At 42.1% G+C, this 18,945-nt stretch overlaps 1 protein-coding gene across 6 annotated transcripts in view; it reads right to left on the reverse strand.

Annotated features, from left to right (window-relative positions):
* CACNA2D3 (calcium voltage-gated channel auxiliary subunit alpha2delta 3) overlaps positions 1–18,945 on the reverse strand; it is a 900,680-nt gene that overhangs the window by 422,133 nt on the left and 459,602 nt on the right. For all 6 annotated transcript variants that reach the window (XR_015151529.1, XR_015151528.1, XM_086367461.1 and 3 more), the window contains exons 7-9: positions 18,350–18,410; positions 18,105–18,255; positions 3,801–3,875 (exon numbers count right to left, since the gene is read on the reverse strand). Coding sequence is in view for 4 of the 6 variants with exons in the window: in XM_086367461.1 (XP_086223587.1) it covers positions 3,801–3,875; positions 18,105–18,255; positions 18,350–18,410 (287 nt within the window). In the remaining 2 variants the exon portion in view is untranslated. The remainder of the gene's footprint in view (positions 1–3,800; positions 3,876–18,104; positions 18,256–18,349; positions 18,411–18,945) is intronic.

Here is an 18,945-nt window from a genome sequence, read left to right on the forward strand (position 1 = left end):
TCTGGAGAAGGAAATGGTAATACACTTCAGTATTCTTGCCTGAAAAATTCCATGGACAGCAGAGCCTGGTGGGCTACAGTCCATGGGGTCACAAAGAGACACGACTGAGGTGACTTGAGAGAAAAACATCTATTTCTGCTTTATAGACTATGCCAAAGCCTTTGACTGTGTGGATCACAACAAACTGTGGCAAATGCTTCAAGACATGGGAATACCAGACCACCTAACCTGCCTCCTGAGAAATCTGTATACAGGTCAAGAAGCAACAGTTAGAACTGGACATGGAACAACAGACTAGTTCCAAATAGGGAAAGGAGCACATCAAGGCTGTATATTGTCACCCTGCTTATTTAACTTCTATGCAGAGTACATCATGAGAAATGCTGGGCTGGATGAAGCACAAGCTGGAATCAAGATTTCCAGGAGAAATATCAATAACCTCAGAGATGTAGATGACACCACCCTTATGGCAGAAAGCGAAGAAGATTTAAACAGCCTCTTGATGAAAGTGAAAGAGGAGAGTAAAAAGTTGGCTTAAAGCTTAAGATCATGGCATCTGGTCTCATCATTTCATGGCAAATAGATGGGGAAACAGTAGAAACAGTGACAGACTTTATTTTCTTGGGCTCCAAAATCACTGCAGATGGTGACTGCAGCCATGAAATTAAAAGACACTTGCTCCTTGGAAGTAAAGTTATGACCAACCTAGACAGCTTATTAAAAAACAGAGACATTACTTTGCCAAAAGAAGTCTATCTAGTCAAAGCTATGGTTTTTCCAGTAGTCATGTATGGATGTGAGAGCTGGACCATAAAGAAAGCTGAGCACCAAAGAATTGATGCTTTTGAACTGTGGTGTTGGCGAAGACTCTTGAGAGTCGCTTGGACTGCAAGGATATCCAACCAGTTCAACCTAAAGGAAATCAGTTCTGAATATTCATTGGAAGGACTGATGCTGAAGCTGAAACTCCAATACTTTGGCCACTTGATGCGAAGAACTGGTATTGTAAGTAGGTAGCAGGCAAAATGGCAACAATTGAGTTAGTAGATCTATCTCCTTATTTTCTCCCAATACCCGTCTGTGAAGTTTATACTGTTACATAATCATTTCCAAGTGTCATGAATCTCTTTAGCTTGAAGAGCTACTTATCAAAATGTAAATAACTCTTGTGAAGGAATGGATCTTAACTATATGTTTGATATACTTTAATTAACAATTAATTAAATACATGGAAATCAGTCCTGAATATTCATTGGAAGGACTGCTGCTGAAGCTGAAACTCCAATACTTTGGCCATCTGATGTGAAGAACTGACTCATTGGAAAAGATCCTGATGCTGGAAAAGATTGAAGGTGGGAGGAGAAGGAGATGGTTGGATGGCATCACTGATGCGATGGACATGAGTTTGAATAAGCCCCAGGAGTTGGTGATGGACAGGGAGGTCTGGTGTGCTGCAGTCCATGGGGTCGCAAAGAGTCAGACAAGACTGAGCGACCAAACTGCACTGAACTGAGGTGACTTCACACACACACACACACACACACGATTATATTTAATTATACTGTCTTCCCATGCATTTAGTTGGATTCATCCAATTTGTAATTTGCTCAGCCTCTTGAACATGCACTAATTTGGGGAAGTTTTCAGCCGATATATTTTTAAATATCTATCCAGTCTCACTCTCTCATCTCCTGAGATGTTTATGACATGAATGCTAGCCCTCTGCTGTCTCATGTGTCCCTTAGACTCTTGTCATTTCATTCCAATCTATTTTCTCTCTGTTGCACAGGCTGGATAATTTCTATTGATCTATCCTGAAGTTTACTGATTCTATCTTCTGTCATCTCCAATTGAGCTGATCCAGTGAGCTTTTTATTTTGGTGACTGTATTTTTCAGTTCTATAATTTCCATTTGGCTCTTTTTTATAATTTATATTTCTTTTTGAGACTTTATATTGTTTACATTTATTTCAAGAGAATTCCTAACTGCTTTAAAGCATTATTTTTTAAATTTAAATTTCAACATCTGATTCTTATTAATACTGGCTTCTGTTTGTGTGATTTTTGTCAGTACCTGTTTTGGGCACAGGCAGGAAACTCCTGCAGTTCTCTATTTGGGGTACATGGGAATCAATAAGAAACCCAGGGAACTTGTCTTCATGTCTTTAAGACTGGGAGTTCACCTTTTTTCTACCTTGCATGTCTTCCTATATGCATTGGTGGTGTTATTGCCATGGTTTTTCAGTTGCAAGGGGAGGGATCTGATTAAAATATGGCTACTCTATACCGGCAGAATCAAAAGTCTGGGTTAATTTTAATAAAAACTACTTCAAATGTCAACATTCAAAAGTTTAAAGGCAATTTTAAGTGAAGTTCTTTTCTCACATTCTCTAATAATTTTTTCATTCATAAGACTTCATATCTCCAAACATCACACTGCCTGTGTACATCTAGGAATCCACCTGAAGGAAGCATTTTAAGCATCTTTTCTATTTATTGTTGCAAGCACCATCACTGGACACCTTCTTAAGACTCTGGAAGAAATTCCAATGCTACAAAATTGGTAAGCGGGTGAACTCTAGACCCAGGTAATGGCCAACAAAAGAGAAAGTCCCTAGAGAAATTTGGCTGTAAGTTTATTTTTTTCCTACCTTACCCTAAAAAATTACCATAAACAAACAGTCCCTGGATACACTTGTTCTTTGAACTACAAGGTACTTCCTTCTCTTTCCTAAAAGCAAAGCTTATTATAGTGTGCTTCTCCCTCAGACTGAAGGTTGTATATTAACTCTGGTATAACTTCTCCTCTCACTCTGTGCTTCAGTTGTACTGAATTTCTCCCAATCCTCTAGGCTCACTCCCTCAGCGATGCCCACACTTCTACTCCCTGCATCTAGCATAGTACCAATGGCACTCCCTCCCCATCTGGGCCAGTGGTTCTTCCTAGCACACGCATAGAACGTCACAGAGTGCTACCTTGCCCACTGCCTAAGCCATACTTACTCTCTAGGGGAGGAGCATTATTTTATTGTACCCACATAGCATGTACAACCAAATAAAGTGAGTGATGGCAGTGTTGAGTCCCAGGAGGTATGATATTTTTGCAGCCACAGCTACACTTTCAACCTAAATTGTCACCTGGCCCTGTGGAGGTAACTGGAGATGGCTGTGATGGTGGCACTGACATATTTAAAGGTGGCCAAAGGAAAACAGATTTTCAGAGAAATGTATCTTGGAAATTTTCCAAGAATGCTCCAATTGTAAAGGAAACTTTTATTCAATTAACATACCTTTATTTTGTTTCAGACAATATATTTATGGAGCAGGCAATTCTCAGAGCATTAAAGATACAATCAAGAGTAACATAGTCCCTATCCTTGTAAAGCTTACCTTCTAATCCAGGAAGTTACCCCAATATTTCCCAACAGTTACTTAATCACTTTTACTAAGTGCAAGAAGAGATGTAGCAAGTGGGTTCAATTTTCTTTGAAATCTCATCAAGAGCTGTATGCTTTCATTGGTGTCAATATGGGTGAAAATCACAGCACAGGTTGTGCTTAGAGCAAAAGAAAGAGAAAATCAATGTGAATGCTTCATAACCAGTGAGCATAACTCAATATATTTCACTGCTATGATTTTACTTAGGTCTCTTCATAAATGTTCTACACACTTGGGTTCCAAGGCCCTCAGTGAAAGGGCAGTACATTTGATGAGTTTCTAAAATCTAGGACAGAACTATTGCAAGTGATCACTGTGAGGGAGGTGGGTGTGCCAGGCACCTGCCAAGCAGCAGGCCTTACCTCTTTGTTTGTCCTGTCAGCTTGCACCAATGTCCCATTCAGGCAAGGTTCCACGTAGTGAAGCTCCTCATTATACTGCAAAGGGAAGAAACAGTCAAAAGTAAACAATTAAGCATACGAAGGGTACTCAATAATTTAAAGATAACACATACAAACAAAAAAGCAGCATGATCACAGGCTGAATTCCTTTCTGTAAGGTGACTTTATCAGTTGGTGGTCCTATGTAAAAAATTGTGTTTAAGTGCAAAGACCGACTTTATTCATTTCTTGTTTGAGTGGGGAACTTGTAGAGCACATGTTGGTGGGTGACAGTGACCAGAGTGTACACAGTTAACTGATAATCCTTCAGGGGTGACTCCAAACACAGGGGTTCCCGGGGTATGGCTGACAGCACGTGGTCCAGCTGAGATCTAAATAGTGTTCCAGACTTGGGTGGATATGACTAGCTCCTGCCTTTGGTTTCATGGAGCCAAGGAACCCATATGCAGGTCACGTATGAGTGACGACAGAAGGTTGGAAAGCAGAGATCTTGATGTTCCCCTACAGGAGGCTTTGCAGTATTAGTCAGCACAGTATACACGTGTAGTGACACCACTGTCCACATGAACCAATGCCAGGCATCATTTTTGATTCCAGAATACCCAGATAATAAAGCTTTGTTTTTGTCCAAAGCTCGAAACTAGGAAGAAAACATTTATTTGAGTGTTCTTATTTTAATTTTTCTCATCAAGCATGGTACTCTGCACTGTAGCTAGACTAGAACATTTCAAAACACAAATCTAATCATACCCTCTCTTGTCAGTGCAATTCAGAGCCCCCCTTGGCTCTGCAGAGGAACATTCCTAGGGCTCGGCAGGGCCCTGGACACTTGGCCCCATTAACCTTTCTATCGTCTTCACCATTAGCCCTCCCCATAAACTCAGCACTGCTGTCACTTCAGTCGTGTCCGACTCTGTGCAACCCCATAGACAGCAGCCCACCAGGCTCCCCCATCCCTGGGATTCTCCAGGCAAGAACACTGGAGTGGGTTGCCATTTCCTTCGCCAGTACGTGAAAGTGAAGTTTCTCAGTCGTGTCTGACTCTTAGTGACCCCATGGACTACAGCCCACCAGCCTCCTCTGTCCATGGGATTTTCCAGGCAAGAGTACCGGAGTGGGGTGCCATTGCCTTCTCCACATAAACTCAGCACTGGTCAGCCCTAATTCCCTTCCTGTCCTCTGAGATGACCCATCTTTACCTTCAGGCCTTCCACCACTGGGCCTCCCGCCTGAAGTTCTCCTTTGGCATCTCCCAAATGGTGCCTATTCATCCTCTGGGCCACCTCATTCTTACTTCCTCTGGGAAGTAGCCTCTGTTGACTGATTTGGTCTAAGGTGATGATATGCCCATTCCTAAAGTTTAATTTCTTTTATTTTTGAAGCATAATTTTTCTTAGTCAATCACAGGTATTTGGTCCCCCTCTGTTGGATACAGAACTTCATAACATGTCTTGCAACTGGGAGTGATCAATTAATCAAATCCTAGACAATAAAACACAAGAGGTAAGTTTTCTGGGCAGTTTCCATAAACTTTTTTTTCTTTCCACTAAAGGAAAACTCAGAATTCTATATCCACTGCCTTCTTTCCCTCTTGGGATGCTACTGTGGAGCCGCAGCAGCTATTTTGTAACCATGAGGTTGCAAAGGTTGACAAGGTTAAAAATGGACAGCAAGGCCCAAGGAAGACAGAGCAGGAAGACAGATCCAGTGTGGGTCCTTGTTACACTGCTGAACCACTGTACCAAACTGCAGTTGCTCTCCTTGAGGCCTCTCCATGAGATTCTGAGATATCTATATAATGAAGCAACTTTCATTCAGTTCTGTAACTTACAGCCCAAAACTTTTCAACTATGTTTTCCAGGTAAAACTTTATATTTCCAGGTAAAACTTTTCTAGGTAAAACTTTATATTTTGCCTGAAACACATTCACATATTGATTTTTGAGTTCAGTTCAGTCACTTAGTCGTGTCCGACTCTTTGCGACCCCATGAACTGCAGCACGCCAGGCCTCCCTGTTTATCACCAACTCCCGGAGTTCACTCAAACTCATGTGCATCGTGTCGGTGATGCCATCCAGCCATCTCATCCTCTGTCGTCCCCTTCTCCTCCTGCCCCCAATCCCTCCCAGCATCAAAGTCTTTTCCAATGAGTCAACTCTATGCATGAGGTAGCCAAAGTGCTGGAGTTTCAGCTTTAGCATCATTCCTTCCAAAGAAATCCCAGGGATGATCTCCTTTAGAATGGACTGGTTGAATCTCCTTGCAGTCCAAGGGACTCTCAAGAGTCTTCTCCAACACCACAGTTCAAAAGCATCAATTCTTCAGCGCTCAGCCTTCTTCACAGTCCAACTCTCACATCCATACATGACCACTGGAAAAATCATAGCCTTGGCTAGACAGACCTTTGTTGGCAAAGTAATGTCTCTGCTTTTGAATATGCTGTCTAGGTTGGTCATAACTTTCCTTCCAAGGAATAAGCGTCTTTTAATTCCATGGCTGCAATCACCATCTTCAGTGATTTTGGAGCCCAAAAAAATAAAGTCTGACACTGTTTCCACTGTTTCCTCATCTACTTCCCATGAAGTGATGGGACCAGATGCCATGATCTTCATTTTCTGAATGTTGAGCTTTAAGCCAACTTTTTCCCTCTCCTCTTTCACTTTCATCAAGAGGCTTTTGAGTTCCTCTTCACTATCTGCCATAAGGGTGATGTCATCTACATCTCTGAGGTTATTGATATTTCTCCCAGCAATCTTGATTCCAGCTTGTGCTTCTTCCAGCCCAGCGTTTTTCATGATGTACTCTGCATATAAGTTAAATAAGCAGGGTGACAATATACAGCCTTGACGTACTACTTTTCCTATTTGGAAACATTCTGTTGTTCCATGTCCAGTTCTAACTGTTGCTTTCTGACCTGCATATATGTTTCTCCAGAGGCAGGTCAGGTGGTCTGGTATTTCCATCTTTTGAAGAATTTTCCACAGTTTATTGTGATCCACATAGTCAAAGGATTTGGCATAGTCAATAAAGCAGAAATAGATGTTTTTCTGGAATTCTCTTGCTTTTTCGATGATCCAGCAGATGTTGGCAATTTGATCTCTGGTTCCTCTGCCTTTTCTAAAACCAGCTTGAACATCTGGAAGTTCATGGTTCACATATTGCTGAAGACTGGCTTGGAGAATTTTGAGCATTACTTTACTAGCATGTGAGATGAGGCATGAGTCAGAACTCTTGGGTCCAAGTCCTGACTCAGTCATACACTAATTGTGTGGCCTTGGGGAAGTCACTAAACATCTCTGATCCCAGATTCTTATGTATAAGGTGCTAATTCACCTTCTGTTAACCCTCCACAGGCCCCTGTGAAGATCCAACAATGCAAAATACCTGAAATTGCTTTGGTATGTAAAGGCCTGAATATGTGGGGGGCCGCAGGGGGGCTTACAAGTAAAGAAGACCAAGAAGTTCTTGCCCTCATCAAGGAGGAACATGTGCAGTAATCAAAACCATGCTCACTGTCACTGTACAAGTCGTGGCCACAATGGAGGAATCTGCTCTTCTGAACCCCTGCCAGCTTGTTAGTGGCATCATCCAAGCTTGCAGTTAACTAATTTCCCTTGACTGCATCAGGACAAAACTATGCTGAGCAATCTGGACTGTATCACCAAAGGGAGCTGGGCTCAGCTGTCCGTGTGAAGGGACAGCACACACCAGGCGGCTGTGCCAAAGAGGCCCATGGGCTGTGCATGATCATCATGCTACCCAGCACTCCTCCAGAGGGGGACACCAAGAGCACCCTGTGTGTAGAGCTGCTCCCAGGCTCCCAGCAGCTCTCCATTTGGAAAACTTTCCATTTCTACATTTTAATGGATGTCCCCTATATTTCTACTTTGTGAAACAGTGATGTGAGATGGCCGAGTCGATTTACGATAAAGATCTGGTCACCTCCACTCCTAAGATACAACGGCTTCCTTCAGTTCTCCATCATCTCTACTTAAACAATTAGATATCAGTGGTATTATAGAAAAGGATGCAATGCACATAATCATTGCCTGCATGCATACTAAGTGGTTTCGCTTGTGCCTGACTCTATGTGACCCCATGGACTGTAGACCTCCAGGATCCTCTGCTCATGGGATTTTCCAGGTAAGAATACTGGAGTGGGTTGCTATGCCCTCCTCCAGAGGATCTTCCCACCCAGAGACTGAACCTGCGTTTTCTGCGACTCCTGCATTGCAGGCAGATCCTTTACCACTGAGCCACTGAATAAGCCCACATAATCATTAGCCAGATGCAGTAATGTTCAGCCATTTGCTCTGGCTCCCTCCCATGACTAGGAGTGAACTCTAGGGAGGCACTCAGCCACCTCCCTTTCTCCTCAAACTTTTTAGTCTTTCCTCCAAGTTTCTGGAAAATGGAAGGAGTCTCTTAGCAGGATAGGATAGAGTCAAGGCAGCCCAGAGATGGTCCAGCCAGCCCACTAATCACATGGTGAGAAGATGGACAAAGAACGTTCACTCTTTAAAGAGCTTAGAATCTGCCACACAGATGCAAGGTATCAGTCGCTGTCAGTTTCCTTCTTCCTTTTGCCTGCCGGGTTGGCTCTTCTCTGATTGACACAAGGGTAGAGCGTAGAGCTAAAGCAACTGGGGCAAACAGGGTGGGTTCAAATCCAGGCTCAGACACACACCAGCTAGGTGATCTTCACTAAAGCATCTCTGCTCTTTTAGTCAGTGTTCATATCAGGGGAATGGGGATTGTTACCAACTTCTCTCATGAACTTACTATGAGGATGAAATGAGATGGTTCAGTGAAGAGTCAACACAGAACCCTCATGGAAGAAAGAGAAAGAAAGTGTGTGGGTGCATGAGACGAAGAAAGACAGAAAATATATACGTGACTGTGCTGTGTGCTTCATAGAAGACTGACAGACTATATAGGAGGTGGTAAGTAGGAAAGAGGTGGGGCAATGACCATGACCTACTCTTGGAAACAGGGCTCACATGCCCCTGCCCTCTCCAGAGAGGACAGACACCGTATTTGGTGGAAAGAAGTACTGCTCCACACCCACAGGTGACTCAAAACACTTGAGACAGAAACCACCACATCGTGCAGCTGCACGCTGCCCCACTCCTTGCCAAACTCTGAACCCTCCCTGAACCTGGGTCTTTGGCAGACAGGGAGCCAAGACAGTGCTGGGGGCCTACTGCCAAATCCCCTCGTAGGAAGGTATCTGCCATGAAATCCTTCATTCGTTTCCCTCCTGAATAAGCATTTGCCATGTGTCACAGATATCAAACACTGGCTAAATTTGCCCATGATCATTACTGTGGGGTAATCATGGAAACACTTCCTCTTACTTTTATTAGTAAAAGAACATGCTCAATAATATATACTTTTCCTTTTCACCATAAAAGGTACTTATCTGTGATGTCATAACTAAGTAAGTGTTAGTTGCTCAGTCGTGTCCGACTCTTTGCGACCCCATGGACCTGTCAGGCTTCTTTGTCCATGGGATTCTCCAGGCAAGAATACTGGAATGGGTTGCCATTCCCTTATCCAGGGGATCTTCCTGACCCAGGAATAGAACCCAGATCTCCTGCACCACAGGCAGATTCTTTACCATCTGAGCTACCAGGAAAGTGCCCATGGTCCACTCAAAAAAAAGGCAGGGGGCGGGGAGGGTTGCTCAAAAGAAACCCATGTTATTCTTCATATGTCAGGCTACAACCCACTACTTTCTCTTCAGGCCAACCACCAAACTCTATACTCTGGCAGCAAGGTATACATCACTATCTGCCTTTTCTTTCCTTTTTACCAATCTCTGGAAGTACTCCCAAATCTCTCATTTTAAGGACACAGCAAAATCCTCAATGGGAATTTTAATGATGATGTAAAAGTGGAAAGCCAAGTTTCATTCAATGAATGGCCAGAACTCTGGGGAGAAGAATCTAAAAACAAAGAATAAATGGGTTGGGTTCACCAGCTAAGATTCATGGAAGCTTTAGCATTGGTGCAGAATCGTGTCACATGCTGGCTTGTGTAAATTTCAGCCCAGAGACTGGAGAGCAAAGGGCAGGTTACTGTGGGCTCTGCATGATACCGGGGATTCAAAATCCTGCTTAATGTTGGAAGCTGGAGATGATCAGTGAAAGCAATGCATCTCTCAGGCCTAACAGAACAAGATGATCAGCTGCCTATAAAAGAGACTGAGGAAAGGCCTCATGAAGAAGAGAGAGACTTTAGGGAACATGTGGACACGTCACCCTGCAGCTCAGACTTTTTTCCTCTCTTCAGCAGATATACTAGTTCCTTTACCTGGCTGAACACACAGATTGATCTGGACCGGCCCTCTCAACCCAGTACCATTCTTTTCCGCATCACCCCCACTCACCAGTTCTCTCTGCTTCCCACATTCACCCCCAGTCCACTACATCCAGTCACTGAACTCCTTGCAGCCAAGCCAGCCAGGTCTATACTTCCTGGGGGTGGGAGATGATTTATTACAATTTCAAAACAGCACTTTCCTCCTCAATTGTTTGCTATTTTTCCTGCCCTATCTCACTGCATACTCCTGGTTAATGCCCATCTGTCTTTACGTGTTCACTTCATCATCGCTTATTCCAAGAAGCCACCACTGAGTCCTAGCTGGCTGCATGGCCCAGCTCTGTGTGCTCTCAGCCTCCACACTATCCTGCCCTTTTCTGAGACTGCTCTGTCTACACTCGACTGCGAGCACCTTCTTTCTTCTTGGTTGAGTCCATAGCCAACACATACAAACCCCAAACCTTTAAAGCTCATGTGGGAAGAAAACCTGTCTTCCTTACCTACCAAAGCAGTCCCAGTATTTAACTCATAGCACTCAATAGCATTTGCTGAATAAATAAATAACCAGAACAAAGAAATGAAAGGCAAAATTAAAGATTCCCGATGGAAAAGATTAGAAACAAAGCCTAAAGAAGAAAAAAAGTTGACACAAAGACAAAAAAATAAATAAAATAATATGATGAGAATCTCTAGCCTCTTCAAAAAACAGATGATAAAATGCAAAGGAAGTAAATCGGTACATTTTAGAGAATCCTAAGTGGCAGAAAACAAAAACCAAAAAAGGATAGAGTTAAAATACTGGTATGATTATACAATGCAAGAAAGTGATGCAGAACTGCTGGAACTCTATTAAATACTTTATGGCTTTATTGATGCACTTTTGATTAAATAACCTTTAGAATGAAAATGTGTAGAGATTATGTAATGAAGCAGATGAACCCACAATATTTTCACCAACACAAGGCATCCCAGGGATCTTTTGCATTACAAAAGCTTCTTGTGTAATTTGAAACACAACTGGACATAATTAGCAATACAGAACAAATGAGCACCGAAAGAAAATACCATCCTTATACTTTTAATACGGAATCGATTACTTTAAAAAGCAAATCCACAGCAGGCAAAGCACTGGAGAAACAGCTCTGAAGAAAATCTGCAAATTAAAACCAGGGCACCAGAAAGTTCTGAGTTGAACTAACAAATGACGCTCTTCCCTATTCAACTCTGCACAAACACAGCCTACAGGAGGCATTTAAATTGATTTAACAATATCAGCCCAGTTAATACTGTGTTCATTTAATGCATGGCTTAGGCTTCTGTAAAATCATTTTTCAAATTTCAGCATGGAACAGAATTAGCACTCTTATTTTTATGATAATATTGTTAATTTAATGCATGGCTTGGAGTTAGACTTCAAAGTGAATCAGAAAAATATGGCTTTTCTCTTGTCAGAAACATCTCTCTTCATGCATCAGTGGTTTGACCTTAAATTTTAACTTCAACTGCACAAAATCACTCTCATATTTCAACAATTTTTTCATAATTTAATCATTTAGTTCATTGATCTTAGATTTTGCAATATCCTGCTCAGGAAAACTAAAACAAGTTTTAGCATTATCTTTTCATTTTTATTCTCTGGAAAGATCTGGAAAGAAATTTTCAGTATAACATATAAGATGCACCTAGCAATGAAGGTAATATAAACATGCAAATATGTAAAATGGCTGGAATGGGCAAGGAAAATCTTTTCCACTATTTAAATTCCCTTCCTTCCTTCCCCATTATGGCACTGAAAATCAAATGGCAAGGATGAATTAGAATTGTACAACCAAAATGCCTACAAAGTACAAAAGCTTCCAACATTATTAAGATTGTATTTTTTACTTTCTCCCCAGAGGTTAGTGACACTGTACAGGAGACAGTGATCAAGACCATCCCTAAGGAAAAGAAATACAAAAAGGCAAAACGGCTGTCTGGGGAGGCCTTACAAATAGCTATAAATAGAAGAGAAGTGAAAAGCAAAGGAGAAAGCAAAGATATACCCATTTGAATGCAGAGTTCCAAAGAATACCAAGGAGAGATAAGAAAGCCTTCCTCAGTGATCAATGCAAAGAAATAGAGGAAAACAGTAGAATGGGAAAGACTAGAGATCTCTTCAAGAAAATTAGAGATACCAAGGAACATTTCATGCAAAGATGGGCTCGACAAAGGACAGAAATGGTATGGACCTAACAGAAGCAGAAGATATTAAGAAGAGGTGGCAAGAATACACAGAAGAACTGTACAAAATAGATCTTCATGACCCAGATAATCACGATGGTGTGATCACCAACCTAGAGCCAGACATCCTGGAATGTGAAGTCAAGTGGGCCTTAGGAAGCATCACTATGAACAAAGCTAGTGGAGGTGATGGAATTCCAGTTGAGCTATTTCAAATCCTAAAACATGATGCCATGAAAGTGTTGCCGTCAATATGCCAGCAAATTTGGAAAACTTGGCCGTGGCCACAGGACTGGAAAAGGTCAGTTTTCATTCCAATCCCAAAGAAAGGCAATGCCAAAGAATGCTCAAACTACTGCACAATTGCCCTCATCTCACATGTTAGTAAAGTAATGCTCAAAATTCTCCAAGCCAGGCTTCAACAGTACGTGAACTGTGAACTTCCAGATGTTCAAGCTGGATTTAGAAAAGGCAGAGGAACCAGAGATAAAATTGCCAACATCCATTGGATCCTTGCAAAAGCAAGAAAGTTCCAGAAAAATATCTTCTACTGCTTTATTGACTATGTCTAAGCCTTTGACTGTGTGGATCACAACAAACTGTGGAAAATTCTTCAAGAGATGGGAATATCAAACCACCTGATCTGCCTCTTGAGAAATCTGTATGCAGGTCAGGAAGCAACAGTTGGAACTGGACATGGAATAACAGACTGGTTTCAAATAGGGAAAAGAGCACATCAAGGCTGTATATTGTCACCCTGTTTATTTAACTTATATGCAGAGTACATCATGAGAAACGCTGGACTGGAAGAAGCACAAGCTGGAATCAAGATTTCTGGGAGAAACATCAATAACCTCAGATATGCAGATGACACCACCCTTATGGCAGAAATTGAAGAGGAACTAAAAAGCCTCTTGATGAATTGAAAGAGGAGAGTGAAAAAGTTGGCTTAAAGCTCAACATTCAGAAAACAAAGATCATGGCATCTGGTCCCATCACTTCATGGCAAATAGACGGGGAAATAGTGGAAACAGTGACAGACTTTATCTTCTTGGGCTCCAAAATCACTGCAGATGGTGACTGCAGCCATGAAATTAAAAGACACTTGCTCCATGGATGAAAAGTTATGACCAACCTAGACAGCATATTAAAAAACAGAGACATTACCTTGCGAACAAAGGTCCGTCTAGTCAAGGCTATGGTTTTTCCAATAGTCATGTATGGATGTGAAAGATGGACTGTAAAGAAAGCTGAGCACCAAAGAACTGATGCTTTTGAACTGTGGTGTTGGAGAAGACTCTTGAGAGTCTCTTGGACTGCAAGGAGATCCAACCAGTCCATCCTAAAGGACATCAGTCCTGGGTGTTCATTGGAAGGACTGATGCTGAAGCTGAAACTTCAATACTTTGGCCACTTGATGCAAAGAGCTGACTTACTGGAAAAGACCCTGATGTTGGGAAAGATTGAGGGCAGGAGGAGAAGGGCACGACAGAGGATGAGACGGTTGGATGGCATCACCAACTCAATGAACATGAGTTTGAGTAAACTCCGGGAGTTGGCGATAGACAGGGAGGCCTGGTGTGCTGCAGTCCATGGGGTCTCAAAGAGTGGGACATGACTGATCAATTGAACTGAACTGAACTGAACTGAAAACACTGAAATGTCTTCTCAAACATCTACCCAGCAAGCAAGAGAAAACTGACAGTGTAATGAAGGGTGAAATGATAATGTCCCCTCCCGTAAATGGAATCCAGTCAACAAGAACAATGCAGTCAAACAGATTTGCAGGGCATCCTGGTGAATTTTCAAATATCACAGCCCCCTATACTCATAAGAACCTGCAATGCGTCTTCCTCTAGACAGCCAAAGACCACTTTAGACAGACAAAGGAAAAACATACCACATATTCCTAGAGCAATTCTGCCACTGTAAAAACTGGAAAAGGGGATAGAGGAATAAACCACCACACAATCTGTCAAGGTAAAACTGGTGAAACACATTTAGGGTTGGAAGAGGTGATTTAAGGACATGCAAATGAAGACTTGCCAATTACAAATCTAGTGATTAGGACCCTCAAAATACTGTTGTTATGGACTGAATGTTTGTGTCCTCCACTTAATTCATATTTTGAAGCCCTTAATCCACAGTGTGATGGTATTTGAAGATGGGACTGGTGGGAGATATTATTATGGCCATACATAATATATAATTACAGTTAGATGAGGTCAGGAAGGTAGGACTCTTGTGATGGTACTATGCCCTGATAACAGAAGACATGAGAGAGCTTTCCCTCTTTCTCTTTCTGCATAAGCATAGGGAGAAAAGGCCATAATGTGCAGACCAGAAAGTGGCTATGTGCAAGCAAGGAAGAGAATTTTCATCAGAAACTAAGTCCTGCCAGACCTTGATTTTAAACTTTCCAGCCTCTGTAACTAGGAGAAAATAAATTAATGTTGTTTAAGCCACTCAATATTTGGTATTTAGTTATATCAGATGGAGCTGACAATACAATTTTTAAGTATGTAAATATTATACCCTACTTAGTGGATATTCTGATAATTCCTAATTCTGTGCAGACTGTCCTTCAGTGCAGCAATTTAACTTAGAGTTTATTCAACAGAAGCATAGCCAGTCTTACAAAAATATATGCACGAGTCCATGGATTGTAGCACTCTAATGTAGAAAAGAGATTACAAAGGGGGACTGGTTAAAAAATTAAGGCAAACTATAGAGGATGGGACTCTGTTCTGCAGATACACTTGATATAATATGAGTATAGAAGCAAGTTGCTGAATATTCTGCAAAAAAGGATTCGATTTTTGTGGGGAAAATATGTGTTCATATAGATAGAAAAATTTGAAAGAATATGTGCCAAAGGAAAGGGAATGGGAACATTACAGAGTTGTTTAAAATTTTTATATATGTTGCCTACATTAAAAGCAATCAGTATGTTAAAGAGTTACTACTAATTAGTGGTTCTTTTTATGACCTCAGGCTTTTAAAATTAATTTGAACATATTTGATCCATCCCCTTATCCATTAAGGGAGCAGAGTTCATGATTTTACTATAGAGTCTTCAAATAAAAAAGGTCAGAGAATCCTTATAGATGTCAAAATAATTATGTAAATAGTCTTGAAGCTGATCATTTATGTTGAAAACTAATAAACAGATGTACAGTGAGGGTTAATGGGCCCTCTAATGGGTTTCTTTATATAAGCGACCAATTTGGGGTAAAAAAAAATAATTTTTTTCCTTAACTGTTCTATAATAACTGGCATGTCTACTTTTAACTGTCTTAATCATCCTCTCTTCATTATTGAGCTGACACTGTTTGTATATCTTAATGAACTTACAGAGATTATTTCAATCGATTGGTTTTGTTAACAGAACAATAAATCCTGACTGATAAAGGATTCACAATGTAATTAGTTAGCTCTTCTTATTATGCAAATTTCTGATACTTCTGTAATGAGTAATTAAAGATTAATAAGAAAGATAGTCTCAAATTAGCTGCTTCTTATCTGTAAATGCTTCAGGATGTGTGAGGATCAGGCCAAGTTTGCATATTCATAATGAGACTGGTAACCAAAGTAACTTTTCTTGATTTGGAACCCCAACTGCTGCTGCTAAGTCACTTCAGTCGTGTCCGACTCTCTGTGACCCCATAGACGTCAACCCACCAGGCTCTCCTGCCCCTGGGATTCTCCAGGCAAGAACACTGGAGTGGGTTGCCATTTCCTTCTCCAATGCATGAAAGTGAAAAAGTGAAAGTGAAGTTGCTCAGTTGTGTCCGACTCTTAGCGACCCCATGGACTGCAGCCTACCGGGCTCCTCCATCCATGGGATTTTCCAGGCAAGAGTACTGGAGTGGGGTGCCATTGCCTTCTCCGTGGAACCCCAAAGTTCCATCTAAAAAATCTTCAAAGAGCTATGCCTGAGGCCATACAGTTTCACAGTAAGATGGCTGAGTGGTTCAACAACATTGGCTTCATTTCTGCTCAGGAAAGAGGATGTGGGGTACCTGGACAGTTTTTGAGTCCTCACTGTGTCATTTTCTGGTACCTCTGTCTCCACGTCAAGCAATACAGAACTGGGGTGAAGATCCAATAACATCATCTACATGGGGACACTTAGCAGTGGTACTCCATGGAAAGAAAATGCTGATATAACTCATTCAACAAGGATTTAAACTACTATTTGCCAGGTACTGTTCTAGGCACTAGGGACAGTTCAGTGAATAAATGAGACTAACCTCTGGTCCCATGGAATTTATTATTCTCTTTGTTTTCCTTTTGCTTTTTAGGGTTTTTTAAAAGCTGAAGCTATTAAATCATGGTGCCCTGTTGTTGTGCCTTTCTGCTCCAAGCCTCGTCAGAAGCAGGCAGGACACTAATCAGGCAATCCCTTCTGCAAGCTCAGAGTCACTTCAACACCTGTGCCCTCTGGCCAGCAAATAAAAGTGGATGTCATGCCCATGCAGAAGACTGCCCAGAAACAGGGTTCCATGATGACACACTCTGCTCAGGGGCCCAGAGAAGCCACACAGACACAGCATTAGTACTCTTGGGAGCGTGTCCTCGTGGCTCACTCTTCAGATAGCAGCCCTTCTTTAGTACCCCACCACTGGCTTCCTGCACCAGTGCAGGTTATGTTGGCAGGGACCCTGTGGGCAATGAGACTGCACCTGCCACAGCTACAGGCTGAGGTGCAGACTCACGAGGTTCATCCCAAGACATGCCATGTGTGTGCCACAATTAGGGTTCAAAACTAAGTCCCAACTCTGAAGCCAAGCTCTGTGCCCCTCACCACACTGCCTCCAAGCCTGCTGCATCCACTCCGTGTCCCAGAGAGAGATGATTCAGCAAAGCACAGGTGCCCACCACACAGGAGCTCCTAGCTAAGTATTCCAGTAAAAGAATCAGGCGCATGTGGCTATCATCTTTGGAAAAGAGTTGGAGGGAAATAAGGGGTGCATTTATATGGCCCTTAAAAAGACTCATACCAGAGAACTGAGAAGAGGAAAAAGAACTGGAGATGGACTCCTGAATCAGTGCTCCTGCCCAGCCAGCATGTTCCTAACTGGGCTTGCTTCCCAGATCTCTCACTTTTCAGCTCTGTGACCTCTACCAAGATACAGACACACTCTCAATCCCTGCAATTTCACCTGAGAAAATGTCAAAACCACCCCCTACTCCTAGAGCCCCTGTGAGGAATGAGGATAATGCAAATATGAAATGTAAGCAAATGGCACACAGTAGGCACTTAATAAGTACCGTTTTTGTTTCTGAAGCTAGGATGGAGTACTCTCTGAGCCTTACCCTGCTCTCTACATTTTCAATATCTTATCATCATGATTGCTATCACTGTCATCACACAAACCTAGCTTAAAATTAATTTCCACGTAAGAAAATCTAGTAGTTTAAAGAAAATCTCACTAAGTCTAATTCCCTAAGGTTCTAAACGGTTTGGTTCCCAAATCCAGTGCTGCTCTTCCAGATGACAAAGCCTGAGTGCCAGGTGAGAAAAAATGTGCCCAACTGCTTTCCCAGACCCCGAAACCCCTCCAATATCCTGATTCAGGGAACTCACACGGGACTATCGGGCTCTCGTCCTAGGGCATCTAATGTTGTGTATACAAAAGCAAGGAGAATGTTAACTGCTTGCTGCTAAAAGATCAAGTGAACTTAAAGTGCAAAGAAAGCACAAAACAGCTTCACTCACAGCAATTATGTTGAAGAAGTCGTCATCCCCCAGCGTATCCAAAATAGACGAGACTGTTTGCTTTGCGATCGTCATGCGGAGCCCTTTCATGCTGCCACTGACATCCACTAAAATGACCACGTCTTTTGGAGAAGTCGCTGCCTGGATGTACCTGTGTCCGAGGAAAATTAAGCAAAGATCAATTCTGAATCTCTCTGCAAATTTTCTCTTTTAAAAAATAACTAAGAGGTTTGACCATTTCCTACCACTTTCGGTTCCTGCAGTCAAAGGCAATGACTCCATTCTCATCTGGTTCCCATTTAATCCCTAGAAGAAAAATGGAGTTATGAGAAACCCAGAAACTTCAAATATTTATTCATAGCATTTCAAGGCTGTTCTGCTCTGCTGATTGAATGAACAGGGTGAAAAATCACATGCAAAGACCAACCCTGGGGCTCATCACATGCTCCATCACCAGCTCTGGGAAGGTGCTTTAGGGTTGGAACACGGCCTCAGCCCAACTGCTCCAGGATCTGCTAGAGAGTGGTGACATCTTTAGTAACCCGCTGCCCATCAAGAAAGGACATGGCTGCAGTTCCTTCCTAAGGCTAGTTAAAGTTTGCCAAGGCCACATCTCACTGTCCTACAAGTTGCTGGACCTGGCTGCATCATTTGTAGATCTCTGGGCAGAGTCATGCCCTGTTCCTGGACCCAGACAGGTAATGCCTAGAGCATGGTGGGGGCGGAGGCATTAGAAAGTACTCGGTATGTTTCCATCTCAGACTATACACAGTCTGTTCTCTTGTGAGCCCTGTTTTGGCTTGGCTTCCTACATTGAAATGAAATAAAATGGCCCTAATTA

Source organism: Bos grunniens, chromosome 22 (assembly GCF_055505025.1).
Source record: "Bos grunniens cultivar Pamir isolate PY7600 chromosome 22, Bosgru_T2T1.0, whole genome shotgun sequence".
Taxonomy (NCBI): Eukaryota; Metazoa; Chordata; class Mammalia; order Artiodactyla; family Bovidae; genus Bos; species Bos grunniens.